The sequence below is a fragment of the Amaranthus tricolor genome, chromosome 3 (assembly GCF_026212465.1).
Source record: "Amaranthus tricolor cultivar Red isolate AtriRed21 chromosome 3, ASM2621246v1, whole genome shotgun sequence".
NCBI classification, from domain to species: Eukaryota; Viridiplantae; Streptophyta; class Magnoliopsida; order Caryophyllales; family Amaranthaceae; genus Amaranthus; species Amaranthus tricolor.
In genome coordinates, this window is record NC_080049.1 from 19,244,036 (window position 1) to 19,261,105 (window position 17,070).

General features: G+C 36.4%; 1 protein-coding gene across 1 annotated transcript; it reads right to left on the reverse strand.

Moving 5' to 3' along the window:
• Positions 1-3,870: 3,870 nt before the first annotated feature.
• LOC130807633 (protein CELLULOSE SYNTHASE INTERACTIVE 1-like) lies at positions 3,871-15,410 on the reverse strand. The gene is made up of 8 exons (XM_057672909.1): positions 15,028-15,410; positions 14,541-14,684; positions 13,379-13,452; positions 9,087-12,126; positions 6,395-8,945; positions 5,410-5,864; positions 4,483-4,599; positions 3,871-4,394 (listed from the first exon to the last, which is right to left on the reverse strand). Exons 3-8 carry the CDS (start codon positions 13,441-13,443, stop codon positions 4,254-4,256), a joined length of 6,369 nt encoding a protein of 2,122 aa, XP_057528892.1. The 5' UTR covers positions 13,444-13,452; positions 14,541-14,684; positions 15,028-15,410; the 3' UTR covers positions 3,871-4,253.
• Positions 15,411-17,070: the final 1,660 nt, after the last annotated feature.

Here is a 17,070-nt window from a genome sequence, read left to right on the forward strand (position 1 = left end):
AAATCAGTAAAATACGTCTTCCACTTGTCTATCATATCTGCAAGAATCGGCTTTAAAAATAAATTAGTATCATCATGCGAATGTTTATGAAGATGATTAAAAATAGTAATACATTCACTTATTACTAAGTGGACGTTTGGTTCGTAAACATATGAAAAAATCTTAGTTGCGTGGACATACGCTTCTAATATTTTCTGTACGCCTATAGCTAGTTCCCATGTTTCATCACTTATACGGCTATCTGTACACTCAATATACAGTTGTGTTATAACCGGACGATAAGCAATAGCCTTTTTTAATAAATCATGGGTTGAGCCCCAACATGTAGGAGTATCTAATGACCAATATACTTTTTTTAGTTGATAATGGTCACATAATTGCTTATATCTTCTCTTTACATGTCCAACTCTAAGCCACTTTACTATGTCTCTAATGGGATCTAATAAATCACTTAGTTTGTCTAATACCTACTTGGCAAGATAAGTTAACAATATGAGCACAACAACGTACATGTAATAATCTACCACCAAGGATAAAACTAAAAGCAGGTTCGTTATACAAAAGTTCGATGCATTTAATGTTGGCAGTTGCATTTTCAATAGAACAACAAAATATCTTATCTAACAAGTTTTATTCTTTACATATCTCTGTTAATCTATATTTTATGTATTCACCCGTATGTCTTTCGAGTATTAACTCAAAAGCAATTATTCTTTCTTGAATAATCCAATTATGATCTATTCAATGTGCTGTTACACACATATAAGGTTCTAAATGTGGGAAAACAGACCAAATATCAATTGGTATGCTAACCCTACCATTAAAATATTTAAACATTTCTACTAATTTATAGCGCTTTGATTCATATAATTTTATTGTGCGTCGTTTAAGAGTGTTCCTAGGGATTACTCTATATTGTGGTTGCAAAGTTTTTCTAGTGTAATACTCGCATGCCTTACTTTCACCATGGATAAATGGCAATTCATCACAAATTACATATTTAGAAAATTGATCAATCATATCATTACGATTATATTTAAAAGGCATACCTACACCGGGATATCCCTCTGTCGGCTTTCACTTGTGGTCCCGTTGCCGCTTGCTGCATGAGTTTCTTTTGTGATTCCATGCTTCTTTGCCAAATGTTTGTTAAAATATTATGTACCACCACCTAACACGTATTCATTAAACACAATAAATGAATTTCTAATACATTCTTGATTTACAAAATATAAATATCATGTATGTATAAAAACTTAAAAAGTATTTACCTCTGCTGAAATTGTATGAAACTAAGGTCTTTACCCTTTGACTTTCACAAATTTGACAAGTGCATAAGAAAACATCCGGATTGTCGGTTGGTTCTTTTATAAAATACGACCACACATGTGAAACAACTCTAGCACTAAGAGGTGGCATTGCCGGAAAAGGTTGTTTTATTGGTTCACCTTCATCTAAATTTAAATATAAAGACATACTCAAATACCACAATATATAAATAAATAATAATTTAAAATTTAATCAATTTGAAGAATAAAATTATAAAACTAATCGATACTTCGGAAATTGACTCGTTTACCACGAGCTTGTCTTTGTTGTTGTTGTTGTTGTAGTTGTTCTTCATGTGATCTCGTTAATGACTGTCGAGATCTATGTATCCCAATAGGGGTCGTTGGTTCCTCTTCTTGTTTATCTTCTTCTTTAATTTGTATTTCTCTTTCCACTTCTTCTGCATAATCGTGTAATTCTTGGTCGTACCCTTCTGGATAATTTGGTTCAAAATTATAATTACTAACCGAAGGTGTTGTTGATACCGACGGAGTTAAAGTGACATTTTGTTTGGAGCTAGAACCTCTCAATGATTTTGCTACTTTAATAACTTTTTAGAAGTTTTTTTCAAAAAAGAAGATATGATAATATTGAAATTATAATGGAATTAAGAAATAAATAAATAATTAAAAGACTAATTATGTAATTAAGAAATAATTAAAAAACTAATTATGTAATTAAGAGAATAATTGCGTAATTAAATAATTAAGTAGAGAGAGTAGGAGAAGAGATGAATTGTGAATGAAAATGATTGAAAGTGTGGAGTATTTATACAAAAAAATCCCCAACGGCTAGTTAATGGCTAGTTTTTGAACGGTTTCAAAGAACCGCTGGGCTGGGTTGGGTGAACCGCCTGGTTCCAAGGAACCGTTGGGCCAGATGAACCAATCCGGTCCAGTTCCCAGTTTCGGGGCGGTTCCTTGGAACCGGTGGTCCGGGTGAACCGGTCCGCAGTTCTTTGGTCCGGTTCAGGCGGTTTTTTTCGGCGGTTTCACGGTTCCGCGGTTTGGGCCGGTTCGAAACCTGTCGCAAACGGTTTCGGTTTTGGGACGGTTTCAAGCGGTTCGGTTCCGGGTAACCCGCTCCGTGGCCATCACTACCTACTGTACAATTAATTTAAAAAAAAACAGTTAAATAATTGAAATAAAATCAGAAAAAGTAAAAAATTAGTAAAATAAAAAAATAAAAATAAAAATTAATCACCCAAACAACAAACTCCTCCCTCACCGCATTCGCTCCCCAATTGCCACCACCTCATCTTCTCTCTCTGCTCTTCCCATATCCCAACCTGCCACCACTGCAACCCTTTTGCCTACCTATCCCCAACAGCCACCACCCCATTTTCTCTCCGTGCCCCTCCCCAAGCCACCACTCATCCCCTCTCCCTACCCCTTCCAAAATGTACCACCCACAAGCTCAAAATTAATGGCTGTAAACCAACACCAACACAGACTTTGTAATCCAAAATGGTGAAGATTTCTCTTTGTTAGCTTTTCTTGGAAGGATCAAAATGTTTTTCTGATCAACATCATCAACTTCCATTAATTGTCCCCTCCTTCCTCTTGTAATTGCAATTGTGATGGTCCATTCTATTTCACCGGATGATTAAATTATTGTGGTGGTGGTGGTTAAGGCTGCAACGGGATTGAAGCTAGTTGATCGTGGGGAGAGGAGGGGAGGGTAGTAGCGGGAGGAGGGGTATTTTAATTTTTTTTAACTTTTTTTATAATTATTTTTGTTATTTTATTGTATTTTATTATTATTTTTTTACCTAGTAGTTTAGATTATTTATGATCAGACAAAAATTAATATTATTGGAAAAAAATCAGTAAAAGTTAAATATTATATTAGCATTTTCATTTGTAAGGTGTTTAAATTGATTTTATGATTTAAAATTAGAAAAATTATCAAGAATAATTAAATTTTTTCATGATTTTTCTACGGTAATTTCACCTATTGATTAATCATGAATAATTCCAACTTTAAAGTATTTTCCTAGAGTAAATCCGGTTACCGAATGACTTATTATAACAAGTTTTATTTTTTAAAAAACGATAAATTAAAATAAAATAGCGAAAAAAATATTTAAAAAGTATTAAATTTTTTATTTTTTATTTTTTAATGATTTAGAATTTTTATGTAAATTTTCAAAATCTTTGTCTAATTTTACATCAATTTTCAATTTATTTTTTTATGAATTATCTACTATAGCAGGTTATCGGGTTACCAAGCTTACTTTCGGCAAATACCCCTAAAATTGGGATTATTCATGGTTAATTAATACGTGGCATTATTGTAAAAAATCATGAAAAGTTGGATCATTCTAAGTAATTGTTACTTAAAATTATCAAATTTAAATATCAAATGTTCTATTTCTTTTTTTGTTGTTATTTTACGATTAGTGGAGAAACCATTTTTTAGGCGTGCAACAACCAATTTATTTAGTTTTTTTATATGAAAATGGGCTCAGAAGTCAAAAGAGTTCCTAAACCCAGAGAATCTGTTTCATTACAGTAATGGTAAACTTAACGCATTGAAAAAGATCCATCAAACCTCCACAATTTCATTATTAACACTGTCTTTCTGCTCAGATTACAAAAGAATACACCATTCACCAATGAATGATCGTCAAGGAACACTTATACACTAAGTACAAACATAACATAGGAATACAGAATACTACAATAGTGCAAATGCAATCTCAGCAACACTATGTACACACTCACGATCAATACTAATTTTGAAAAATGGTACAAAAAGGTGACTGTCAATAGAATCGATGTAAGAGGAGAAGCTTATTTAAATGAGCTAATCTTGATGTAGTCGAGTTCTGCATATCCGTCTTTGCATTGATACCTCACCATGTCTCGCAAAAAAATTTTCTTGTGCATAAAAAAACGCTGTTATGAAAATTGTGAATTCTGCTATTTGTTAGACCATTGAAACTCTATTTCCAAATTTCTTGACGGACCACTCTTGCTTTCTGGGAGGAGGGTATACTCGCCAGCAACAGCACCCAGCATTACTACTCTGTCAATCTGGATTGTCACCTTACCAAATGAACTCTACAAAAGCAAAGAGAAAGTTGGTATAAACAACAGTACAACAATGTAAAAGTTTTGCCATTATTTTCTTTTGTAAATTCCCAGTTACCTTTCCCACTTTGCTCTTGTTCTTGCAGGAAATGTGTAGTTTCTGGCCCTTTGGAGGACTTTCGAAGGACCACGTAAAGCTCTCGTCCCATTCTGGGGTAGGACCCGTAGAAACGATCTGACAAAACAAGGTGGGTTAGCTGGTTGGGGAAGGCAAAACATAGACCAATATCATAGTAATCAAGTTGATTGTAATGAAATACTAATTTGAATCCAATTCCTATATGCTCCCATCACCAAGTGCCATCATTAATACTTAAAACTCCTATTTATTAACACAACCATAACAAAAATGGCAAGTATTCACTCACGTCCTAGAAATCTAGAAAAACTATTTTATACATAGCAGATTACTTTAAAATTCAATCGCCAAGGCCCTTGTTGGCAGTAACATATTTACTTCTGGTAGCTCGTAGTTTTACATCAAGTAATATTTAATTTACACGAAGCATTACATAAGAAGGTTAAAACAATAGAATGCAAAAGAACGGAGTCTTGTGAAGTATGTAGAAAGATGTAGCAAAAAACAACACAATTAAACAATAAAAATAACTCAAATTAGTATAACAAATGACCAACACCTAATGGAATATGAAAACAATGCAGCGCTAAGTATCAATAATTTCTAAAATTACATCATAGTTTCTATTTACGTTCAGTATGAATCCTTTCTGTAACGTAGTAAATCATGAAAGACAACAAATTAAGAAGATTGAGAGGAAAAAGGAGGACTATTCTCATGACATATTCAACAGTTGGAGAGCTCTCTTGGATACAACTTTAAATCATCCTATATTCTCAAAGAACAGTATGTATGAAAAACTTGTTTATAATTTAGCTAAACTCAGTCAATGCCTTTTGTATCAAGGTGATGATTAAAAATGGAGAAAAAGAAAAGAAATTGCAATATATCGAAGTTTAATATTACCTTTGTCTGTTTGGGTGGGGTATTCCCTAATGTAAGCTTGCAATATACACTTGGGTTTCCCACTGATTGCCTCATATTGTTTCCTCGCTTAATTATAACAGATAGAGTTCCTGGCAGACATTGCAGCAGAAATTCAGCCTTCTCCTGGAAACGAGGTGGGCCAGATTGGATCAAATACTGCAGCAGAGGAATTGCATCTGCAGCAGCAATAGATTGCGCACGAGATACTTCAGCCGGGCATGCAGCCCAAGCTTGTCTTAAGAGAAACAGAGCATCCAAGGCAGCTTCTTGAGTTGCCTCTGAGCCTGTTTTGAGAGAGGTTACGAGGTGGGGTATACTGAGGGTAGCAGGTTCAGTGGCTCTTAAACGTGGAAAGTTTCCAAAAAGTGCATTCAAGGCTTTCAAATACTCCTCATTCACAGTCCCAGTCGCCCACAAATCTTTTTCAACAGCAGCTGAGAGAACAAAAAGATTGTTAGACAATAGAAATATATGTTAAAACAAATAAATCAATAATGACGAACAAATAAAATTACTTAGAATGGAAAAATCAACTTCACTCTACTTGTTTCCCTAATCAAGTTGCTTGAATAGATTTTGGGCCCCAGATACCATTTTAACTTCATTATTAAAATTTCACGATGAACAAGTGGACAAGATTAAGGCAACAAAGGTAGGTTGACGAAAGGGGACTGAAATTGGCATTTGATCACTGCAACAGTTGTTAAATTATTAAATAAACTACACGAGAATTTTCTCCGTGTACTAAATGACAGTTGATAAAATGATAGGAATTCCTCATTTATATTAGATAACTATCAATCTAATTGTGCACCAGAAACAAGTCATGCAACATCAACTCAAGCCACACTATCTTATTGTGCACCAGTAAGAAAAACAAAAATGTTTTGAAATGCCTAGGAGATTGTAAAACAAGCCAGATACGGACATATGGTAAGTTTCAGAATGAGTTGGAGAAATTTACCAGTTATAGCCCTGACAGTTTCACTGGACGCATATTCCTGGATTGTATTGTTGGCAAAGAGAAGCTTAACAAACATAGCTGCCTGCATTGAAGTTTCTGGATCGCTGGAACCAATTAAATCAAGAATTACTTGAACTCCACCTGCTTCTGCAACAGCTCTTTTATTTGCTCGACTGCATGTTACCAGGTTCTGAAGGGCACAGATGGCCACTACTTTCATTTCCTCAGAGGGCTGATCTTCAAGCAAATTAACCAAGGCACGGCAAGCTGAAACAGCATCAGCAGAACGAGCTAGAGCCTCATTCTGAAACAGATCACCCAATGCCAGAGTAGCCAACAATCTCACCTGCTGACCTTGTGTTTGAGGATCTAAAAGGTATTGAGATAAAGGTACAATAGCAGCCCGACCAGCTTTGGATTCCCTTATTTTTACATTATTTAGCAACACTTCAAGCAATCTTGCAGAAGTTTCCTCACTCTGATGGCATCTAAGAAGCTCCAGGAGAGCCTCAATTGCACCACTTTCAGCCATAGCCTCAGCACTGGTTGAATCATCACTTTCCAACACCAGAAGAGCATTCAATGCTCCGGTTACAGTACTTTCTGAACCAGAATGAAGCAATCTTACGAGCACAGCAATAGGCACTTCCAAATAAAATTCAGAACTGAATTGCAAAATACAAGACAAAACAGAGGCAGCAGATTCCCACAAAGCATGAGGAAGTGAAGGATCAGCTTGCAATATCACCTTGGATAGCTCAATAACACCGCCTTCTTTCGCAATTTCATTTGGCCAAATAAGTGCAATACTAACAAGAGCTTTGATAGCTCTCTGCTGTAAAATGTGTAAACCAGACCCACTTCCAAGTGCTTTTACAAGTGGACCAATTACTTGCTGTGTCAAGGGATCCTTCTGAATGTTCTCCTCCAACAATACATAGGACAAAAGCTCAGCAGCCAGTTGTTGTACAACGGGAACATTAGAGTCTAGTAATGGAATAACAGGTTCAATAGCTTGGTGAGAGGTCAATGTGTGGTCTGCACGACACTGTGGATGCTCTAAAATATTAACTAGAACCTGTAAGGCACTATGTTGTCCATCAGGCCCAAGGTCTGATCGCAACAGTAACATGAAAAGTGGCTCAACCACTTTAGCTGCTGATGGGCCTTTTGCAATTGTAGCATTATTTGTTAATATCCGGAGCAGTTCTGCAAAAGCAGCCGCGAGAAAATTGGGTGCTTCATAGAGTATATCAAGTATGCTTTCGATGACCCCAGCTTTCACCATTTCAGTCTTGCAATAAGGTCTGTCTTTTCCCAACTTCACCAAAGCTCTCGAAACGGACTCGTGAAGCAAGTAATTTCTGCTGTACAATAGGCCAACAAGAGGAATGACTGCACCATGAGCAGAAACCAGTTCAGCCAACTGCTCATCATCCAAGAGTTTATCTAAAGCATGCACAGCTGAATGCTGAGCAGGGGTGAATTCACTGACAAGGAGAGAGACCAGAGGCTCAACACATCGCGCTGCAGCTACTGTAGACCTGATTCTTGTGTTTGCAAAGAGAACAGAGCATAGCTCAGCAGCATCGCCCTTCAGCTCCATGGAACAGTTCGATGAAATAATTTTGCAAAGAACATCAACTGCAGTCATTTCTACATCTGCCACACCAAAGGCCCTTGAAGGGTTTTCACTTAACAGCCTGACCAACGCCGCGATCGCAGCATGCTGCTCTCTCTCAGAGCCTGTGTTTAAAATTTCTACCAATGGCTGCACAGCTTGTCGAGCTGTTTCTGCATTTCTTACATAATCTGCAGAAAATAAGCTTTCAAGTGCTTTGGCTGCACTGTACCTTGCCCTTCTTCCACCCAAGCGCAACACGGCTATTAGCTGGGTCACTGAACCAAACGCAGATTCATGCCTGCATATCTCATCACTACTAAACAAAATCCCCAAAAGATCTGTCGCAGCTTCTTCCGTAGCATCTTGAGGACCCAGAGAAAGATATTTAGTCACTGCCTCTAGTGCTCCTGATTCAACCATCACCATCTTATTCGAGGGACAGTCTTTGGCAAGTTGGGTGAGAAACCCTAGGGCAAGGAAGGGAGCCCCTGGACGATCAGGAATTGGTTTGAGGAGATCAACAAGGGCAGGTATTGCTTTCCGAGGCATGGCTCCAACTCTAATGTCATCGACTCTAAACAATCTCTCAAGAGTCACTTGATCAGGATAACGAGCTAAAGAGAACTCCTCGGATAATTTTAGAAGATCATATATATCTTGATCAGCACATCCAAGTGAAGCAATTAGCCCGCCAGCTGCACCAGAGTTTGCAACAGATAACAGAGTTCCCCTGCTACCATTGCAGACCAAACTAGCCAATGCTTGGGCTGCAAAATATCTGTTTGCATGCTCTTCTGACCTCAACATATTAGCAATAACCGGAATGGATTTCATGGTTGCATGAGCTCGTATGATTTCTCTATCTTGAAATAGAATTGCCAGTAGTAAAGCATAAGTCCATATGCTACTATCTTCAATGACGTCAATCTGCGACAATTATAAAATAAAGCATGTGATTAAAAACATCGCAGAAAAAGAAAGAAACTTATAAGAGGTTCAAACAACAAAAACACAAAGTTACAAAAGAGCAAATGAAAATTCTCATTTAATTTAGAGTAAATGAACTACCTGAGAACGTGATATCTTCTCTGTAAGCACATCAAGCCCTCCAGCTTCCATAATAACTTGTTTACTTTTCTCATCATGAGAAGCAAGTACAGAAAGAAACCACACAGCAATATTGGTACCATACACAATCTTTGTGCCAGGGGTGGCCTCTGTATTCCATTCATCTTCATTCAACTGAATGCAAATGCACGCCGACTCCTGCTGATTATCATTGTGGTCATCAAAAGAAGATTGAGAGGTAGTGAGCACTTCAACTAGAGCCTGTATGACATATGTGGATAATCTAGAGTCATTGAAATCCTCCACCACTCTCTGATGACCAACTGTAGTTGCACAAGAAAGGAGTGCAGCACCTCCAATCACAATTTTTTTATCCCTAGAACTAATAACTCTTCTAGCAATAGATTCAATACAGCAAGAAGAACTACAGATGATTTCCCCTAACACAACCAACTTATCACAGCACAGCCTCGACAATATTTCAATGGCTTTATCTTGCAAAGCTGGTGTAGCACCTGCTATGCATGAAACTATTGGAGTGATGTGGTTTGGAGATTCTGCTAAAACTGCCCAAGCTGGTTTGATTTTTCCACCCAGAACTCCCGACCTCAACAAGTGAGCAAGCGCATCTAAGGCTTCTGATGTGCTAGCAGGACTATCATTGGCCAATTCTAACAAAGAAACCAAAGAAAGAACAGTACCAGCACGATTCACACATTCACACAGAGCATCATCAATTAAATGTCCATGCAGAAGACGTGCAATAGCAGCAGCAGCATGAGTTTTTCCAGAAAGTGTGCCCTCACGCAAAACCCTTGTGGCAGATAAAATAACCTCCTCGGGTGAAACCCTTTCAGAAAGTGTTTTTTCCATTAAAAGGTTTGCCACTGCACATATTGCCTGCTCTGCAACTTCAAGAACAGAAGAACTTGAAAGAGCAAGTAACCGAGGTAAAACATCGCTAGCAATGGAGTAAATATCAGGGTTTTCCCCTACTGAAAGAAAAAAAGAAGCAAGACATGATAAGGCTGCCACTAAAATTTTATCTGATTCTGAATTTATAAGTTTCTTGACTGAACAGAGAGTCTTAACTGCTATACTGCTCTCACGCAAGTCTTTTCTGTTATGAAAGATTTCAGCAAGTGTACAAGAACACTTTGCCAGAGTTTCTTCTTTTGCAGCGCCCAATATTTTGACCATCATCTCAATAGCATCATTGGAAGCACTACCTTCCCGTAGAATATCATTAAGTGGGACCACTAACAACATGCATTTCAAAGCATCCAGAACATAAATTTTAGATTCAGGGAGGTCACTGGTTAAAAGTGCAGTAAGTTGACTGATGGTAGAAGTATCAGACTTGTCAATTAGATGATGCAATGTTTTGGCAGCAATCTCCTTTCCATTTGAGCTCCCATTCTTCAATAACCACAAGAGTGCAGGAACAGCATCAGCACTCTCAACACATGCTCGTATATCTTCACTATGATTACACAAATTTCCCAATATTGTAGCAGAGTCTTCTTTGGCCTTTGAAGAACCAGTCTCCAAGATCTGGACCAGTGGGGGTATTCCACCAGCAGCGGTGATAGCCCATTTACTCTCATCATTTTCCATTGAAAGAAGAGAAAGCAATGCAACAGCACATTCCTGTTGCTGCTCTGACGACAATCCAAGAAGTGAAATTAATAGCTGGACACCATCACGCCCTTGAATAGCATGCCAGAGACTATCTTGATCATCACAAATCTTCAAAAGGGATTTTACCAGCTCATCCTGAGCATCATTTGTCGCCATTGTGATCAAACCAACCAACAAGCGCTTAGCATCAGCATTTGCAAGTTTTTTTGAGAGTACAGAATTCCCATACAAACTGGCAAGGGCCTCGATGGTGCGTTCTTGGACAAGAAATGGCAAGTTAGGTTTGAACTGCTTAATCAAAGTCTGCTCAACAGTTCTAGGGTCAGAGGCCTTTGTAGATTCAGCATCCTGGTCATATATCATTAGGGCAGAAGCTAGAGCTCCTAAAGTATCAGCAACCTGTGTAGGTGAAGTGCAAGATTCAAGGCTTCTTCCAAGGCTGGATATAACAGAAGACAACCCACCTGATATGTTTGCCAAGGCACACATTGCATTTTCCTGCAATGCTTGAGCATGCTCCCCTTGCATAAATTCTTTGGAAGGAGCAATGGTGGCATTTATGAGAGCTGGTATGCCATTATAGTTTGCTATCTCTTTCCGTGCCTCTTTGCACTGAGCAGAAAGAGATTTAAGAGCACCAGCAGCTTCTGCTCTAACAGCTGCTTCATTACCAGGTCCTAACAACTTTAGGAGCTGTTTGACAGTCTCACTAGCCAAGACAGTAGGGCAGATTGTAGCATCCTCCATCATCATAGAAGCAAGAAGAAAGCATACATTTGCTTGAGTACCAGGCTGCCCAATAGTCATCAATTTTACTAGTATATCCACTCCTCCCACTTGGACTGTTGCTGACCAAAATCCTTCTGTGCTTCCACACAGATTTTTTAAAGCTCCAGTTAATAATTCGTCTACCAATTTCCTAGCTTCCCCTCTCTCTAGCTGTCTCCATAGCACTGGTACAACTCCTTCAGTGGAGAAAATTTTGGAGCCTACATGATCCCTTGCATCACCTTGGGAAACAGCATATAAAGCCTTTGCAGCAGCAACCTGACCATCAGAGGAGCTGGACCTAAGAAGACCAAGTAGAGGTGGTATGCAACCACCTAACAAAACCTTCACCCTCAGTTCATTCTCCTTACAGAGAGCCCCTAATACACGGCCAGCTTGTATTTTTACTGCTAGTGACCCTGATCTTAAAAGAGAAACAAGCACCGGAACTGCCTGCGAATGAGACCCTACCGCACTCAAAGCATTTTCACGTGTTTCAGTAAGTTCCAGCAGCTGCCTTAAAGTATACTCCTTCTCTTGAAAAGAGAACAAATTCTGCCTCAACTGCTCAATGCATTGGGCAACACTTGCTAGTGTCCCATCAGAATCCTCCATGCTACTTGTACGGTCTCTGCAAAGTCAAATCAACATACAAAGTTATCAAAGAACTTAGAATTTTTTTTTTGTTCAGCTAGCAAGTTGAGACTGGCAAAAGATTATAAGGTCTACTCCAAGTGAAACATGCAAACAATGCACAACCGAAATACAAATAAATAACAGAAATAATCTTAGCCAAACTAACAAATGATGAAATTTTTGACTTTTAAAACTACTAGAAATATGCTTTATCTAGTAGGAGTAATTAGTTTCAACGGAAGTTTTTCTAGATCAAAGATTTTCTAAAATGGACATTTCTGGAAAGTTATGTGCTTATGGCTTCGTCACCTATCTGGATGTCATTTTTTTTTGTTTGGGGGGGTTGGGGGGTGGATCAACCTAAACTTACTATGGTAATCAAACAATCACATGTTTTTACAATGTGATTATAGAGGGAAGTTTACTGGTTTGATGCCTTGTTGACTGCAGATTAAGACCAACTAGGAGTTGTGATCAGATAGGGAAGATATCCCCAGAAAATATTGAAACAAAAACTCAAAACCATCAAGCTGGCCGTTGCTGCTACCTTGGTTTACTATGTGCGAAAAGCTATAAATTCTGAGTTTTGGGAAATATATAGTTCCACCCCTGAAGTTCTTATGGAGAACCTAAGGCAAGAATTATGAACGTGATTCGTAGAAAAGAGAGGCAAATTATAAGTGGTTTAAAGCTCTGTTTGAGCTAAAAAGCACACGTTAAGAGCCCTTCCTAGATGGTACTGTCACTCCTTAGTTTCCTTACAGCTTGTGTGCTGCAGTTCCTGTTTAGTGATGCTTTTATCATGTTCGCACTCAGTCTATAAAGTTAATTGGAAAAACATCTGCTCATTCATCAAATTAATATATATGCCTTCATCTGGTTTCAAATCTATGCGCAGCTCAACTTACATTAAAAGAAACTGTAAATGATGTTTAGCAAACTACTTCCATGCACAGTGGTGAAAACAGGAAGTGACGTTTACCAAAGCACTTGTATGCACAGTGATGAAATACTTGTTATGTAGCTACTCCAAAATTCTTGCTAGTAAATTCAATTTATAAAGATGGCACATAAACATTTTACTCAAGCATAAGATATTATCATCAATATCATGAGCAAAGGGAAATTTACGGGTTAGAATCAGGCAAGATTGAAGGATCTGGTAAATAGGCAATTGCTAGCCCTTTTTCTGGTAAACAAGACCAACATACAACATAGACAATAATATATAAAAATGAACTCCTAACCTCAACCCCAGTTTAGCAACAGATCGTGGAGAAGGAGGTTCTGAGTCTTGGAATTTTCGATCCATATTTCTTTCCTGCAGATCAGAAAGAATTTGTTGCAGCATTCATAAGAAAACATAAAGGGGCAACATTTACTGTATTTACAATCACCAAGTGAAAGCCATAAACAAATAGAATTAGCTCCTAGCTAACTAATCGTAGTAGAGTTTGAAAAGTATACACAAAAGAAAACAATAATAAATGCAGAAGAAAATTTTTAGTATGTACATCTAAAAATCATAACTACCAGTGTCAGTTTCCCCAAGTTTAGTCCCTTTTAAGTGTCCTTGCTTGAAGAATCAACTAGCTAGGAGTCCTAGTTTCAATAATATCTTTGACATCAATATAAGGCAACCCATTTTTTTATGCTAATATCTCACTTCTTCACCTACAACACAACCCAACATGTACTCAGATTATAATCCCCATTTACCAATCCCAACCCAATGCTCTTTCTTTTCTTCATTTTTTGTGACACTTCATTCTATTTTCAGCCCAAACATATGTTATACGCCCTCAAGAGCTTCATCCATGGAAGAAATTGTCATTGAGTTAAAAGATGTACTATCTTGTCCCTTTGATTTTTTTACACTTTTGAATTTATATAGTTTCTTTGATTTTCTTGCACTTTTCAGTTTAGGTTCTATACTTGTTATGTTGTCCCTTTAATTTTGCTACAGTTCTATTTTAATACCTCATTTTGTCTCCTATTTTCATACACGGACTCATTCTCCCTATTCATCTCATCTACATTTGCATCCACTTGGCTTTTGTTTATTGTTTGACCACAAATCAATGAAGTAAAGAACAGAGTAATGAACTTGATGGCGTGAATGCACACACATTCTGGTGTATATCGGAGACAAAAGCATACTCCGCATCGTCACCACTAACCAGTCACCACCACTCTGAATTCAAGAGAGAATAGTTGTAGCAAACGAAGAAAAGATATTATTCAAATCATAATATCAATGACACAAAGCCATGCAAAGCCGTAAATTGAAAATTACCTCCAATATGTCAGGGATGGCTATGATTTGTGACCATAATTTTGATTCAACAATAAAAAAGACATTTTAAAGTTCAAAATCAACGAAAATAAAGCAAAAACAACGAGCATTACCAAATCATTAGGGGCATGGCCGTTGCCATTGCCATTACTGGCAGCAAACCTCCAAGCAGTTGCAGCCGCCAGCTTTGCAAGCCTTTATATAAATACAAATAATCAAATGTTAAACTTAGCTTGCTCTCTCCAGATCACACCTTCCTGCAATCATCCAAAAAACACAGCAACATTAGTACATTACTGTAATACTGTATATCGATTTCAGATCTCTTTGAATTTCATTCAATTTAAGAAATTCGAGCTACTCCAGCAATCAAAGTAATCACACTAATTACATTCAGTTAAAACGAAATTCAAACGCAAATCTAGAGTAGAAAATTAACAAATGAAAATCGAAACAATTTATGTAATGGAATGAATTATGCATCAGTATAATACAGACAAGATGAAAATCAACAATTTTAAAAAAATATACAGATCAAAGGAAAAATCAAAGAAACAAAAGTAGTACAACAAATTAAATGATATGAAATTATATATTAACCTGGAGAGAGTGAGAAAATCAGTAAGAAATGCGGAAAAGCATGAAACAAATAATGTGATTGCGTGATGAAGAAGGGAAGCAAAAAGAGTAAATTAGTAGAGAGAAAAGCGGTGAAGGAGAGGAAAAAGTTGAGGGTGATAATGGAGGAAAGAGAGAGAGAAAGAGTAAGACTCAATGTATTTTAATGGCTTCTCATAAATTAAAAATAGAATTAAAAGGAAGTGAAATAATTGAATTAAGTAATGGAACTGTAGAAGACATGAATTATATTGTATGAATGAAGTAAGAAGACTGAGAGAAGGTTGAGCTTTCAGTTGTTTTTATCAGAAGCCCACCGACACCCGAATGTCTTCGTTCCCTTTTTGCCACCGTCATAGCTATACTTGAGTAAATATTTAGAGGGAAACTATAGATAGAAAATTTATAGAGTTTGATTATTGGAGATATTTCGGTATAAAATTTAATTGTATAAAAGACTTATAATATTTAAAGATAAAACGTTGTAAAGGTCAATTGTCAATGATTTAAAGGTGTGATATGATTCTACCACGTAAGCAGTGGCGAAACTTGAATAAATTTTTAGGGGGTGAGGTTACTATAATATATTATGTACACTTTTCTAATTGATTTTTCCACCAAGTTTAAGATTATGTTCTATGCATATATAAGATCAATATTTATAATATGTTTAAGGTCATATTTGTGTTATATGTAAATATTTATGAAAAAAATAATACAATGATGATGATGATAATTAATGATGATGATTTATGAGAGAAACTAAAGTCAAAGTAAGAATACATGGTTATTGAAGTAGAAAATTAAAAGAATATTGTACTATTGTTATTGTTATTGTTATAGTTCTAAAGCGATGGAGAAGAAAAAATATAAAAATTAATTCCTTGATTTTGGGTTAATAATTTATCTTAGTGGGATGAAAGTAAATATTTGTTGCTCTTTCTTCTCAAAATAAGATTGATTCTCTTTCTTTTTCATTTATCTTTCTAATACCATTATTTTTTAATTATTTATCTTCCCTTTTAAATTAAGGTTATTTACCTTTATTTATATAGTTTCACTTCTATTTCCCCTTAAATATTTACTCTCATAACAAATATTAGAATTACTCTCCTAATTCCTAAAAAAAGAGCTAACAAAAAAATAAAAAATGATGCAAATTTACATTACCATTAAATCTAATTAAAAAATTTATACCTAATTTTTTGTGATTCTCTAAATTTCTTGTGCTTTTCAAGCTTTTTTTAGAGGTCAAAAGATAAATTTGTTAAGATATTATATACAATTTGATATTTATAAACTCTCTTTCTTTATTCTATTTCTTTTAGACATAGTTACATAGTTAGAATATATTGTATTGGGACTATAAAATTAGAAATAGCAATGATTATCACCAAAATCTCAGGGGGCAAAGCCCCGGTACACGTTAACCTTATTCGGGGGTATTCCTCGAAAAGCCCCTCCGATGTTAAAGTCAGTAAAGAAGACCAAAATCAAGCAATGATACTAGAACGAATGCAAGATTAACGATTATTAGGATATTCGTAGATTGGTGGAACTCGTAGTTTTGTATATTGATGGAGAGTAAGATGAGTGTAAATTTGGGCAGAGTTTCAGCAGGTAATGTGTAAGCTTGAAGAGCAAATGAATTCAGGAGGAGACATATAATGGCATACGTAGGGATCATGGGCATTACGTAGAGTTGTGGGTAGTTATTTTAGGAAGATCATGAATGACAAGGAGTATAGTAGGAGGAGAGTGGAATTGTCCAGAAGTTAGGATTTATGAAAGGAGTTAATTGATGTACAGGTTGGATGGAAAAGTCACATAAGCCCCTTGGCCATAAGTCAAGGTCAAACGAAAGTCAAGGTCAGCGGAAAATGAAAGTCAATAGGATATATAAGTAATTTCATAATAATAATTAAATACATAAATAAATAAATAAATAAATGTTACAATAACAGGAGAAAATAATAAAATTTAATTGTTGGAGAAAATAATGAAATTTGATTGTATGCGCACGTT

Coding starts and splice junctions, on each gene's coding strand:
- LOC130807633 (XM_057672909.1), bottom strand. CDS start 13,443: ATGGATCGAAAATTCCAAGACTCAGAACCTCCTTCTCCACGATCTGTT. Junction 12,127..13,378: donor GTTGCTAAACTGGGGTTGAG/GTTAGGAGTTCA, acceptor TTGACTTTGCAG/AGACCGTACAAGTAGCATGG. Junction 8,946..9,086: donor AGAAGATATCACGTTCTCAG/GTAGTTCATTTA, acceptor TAATTGTCGCAG/ATTGACGTCATTGAAGATAG.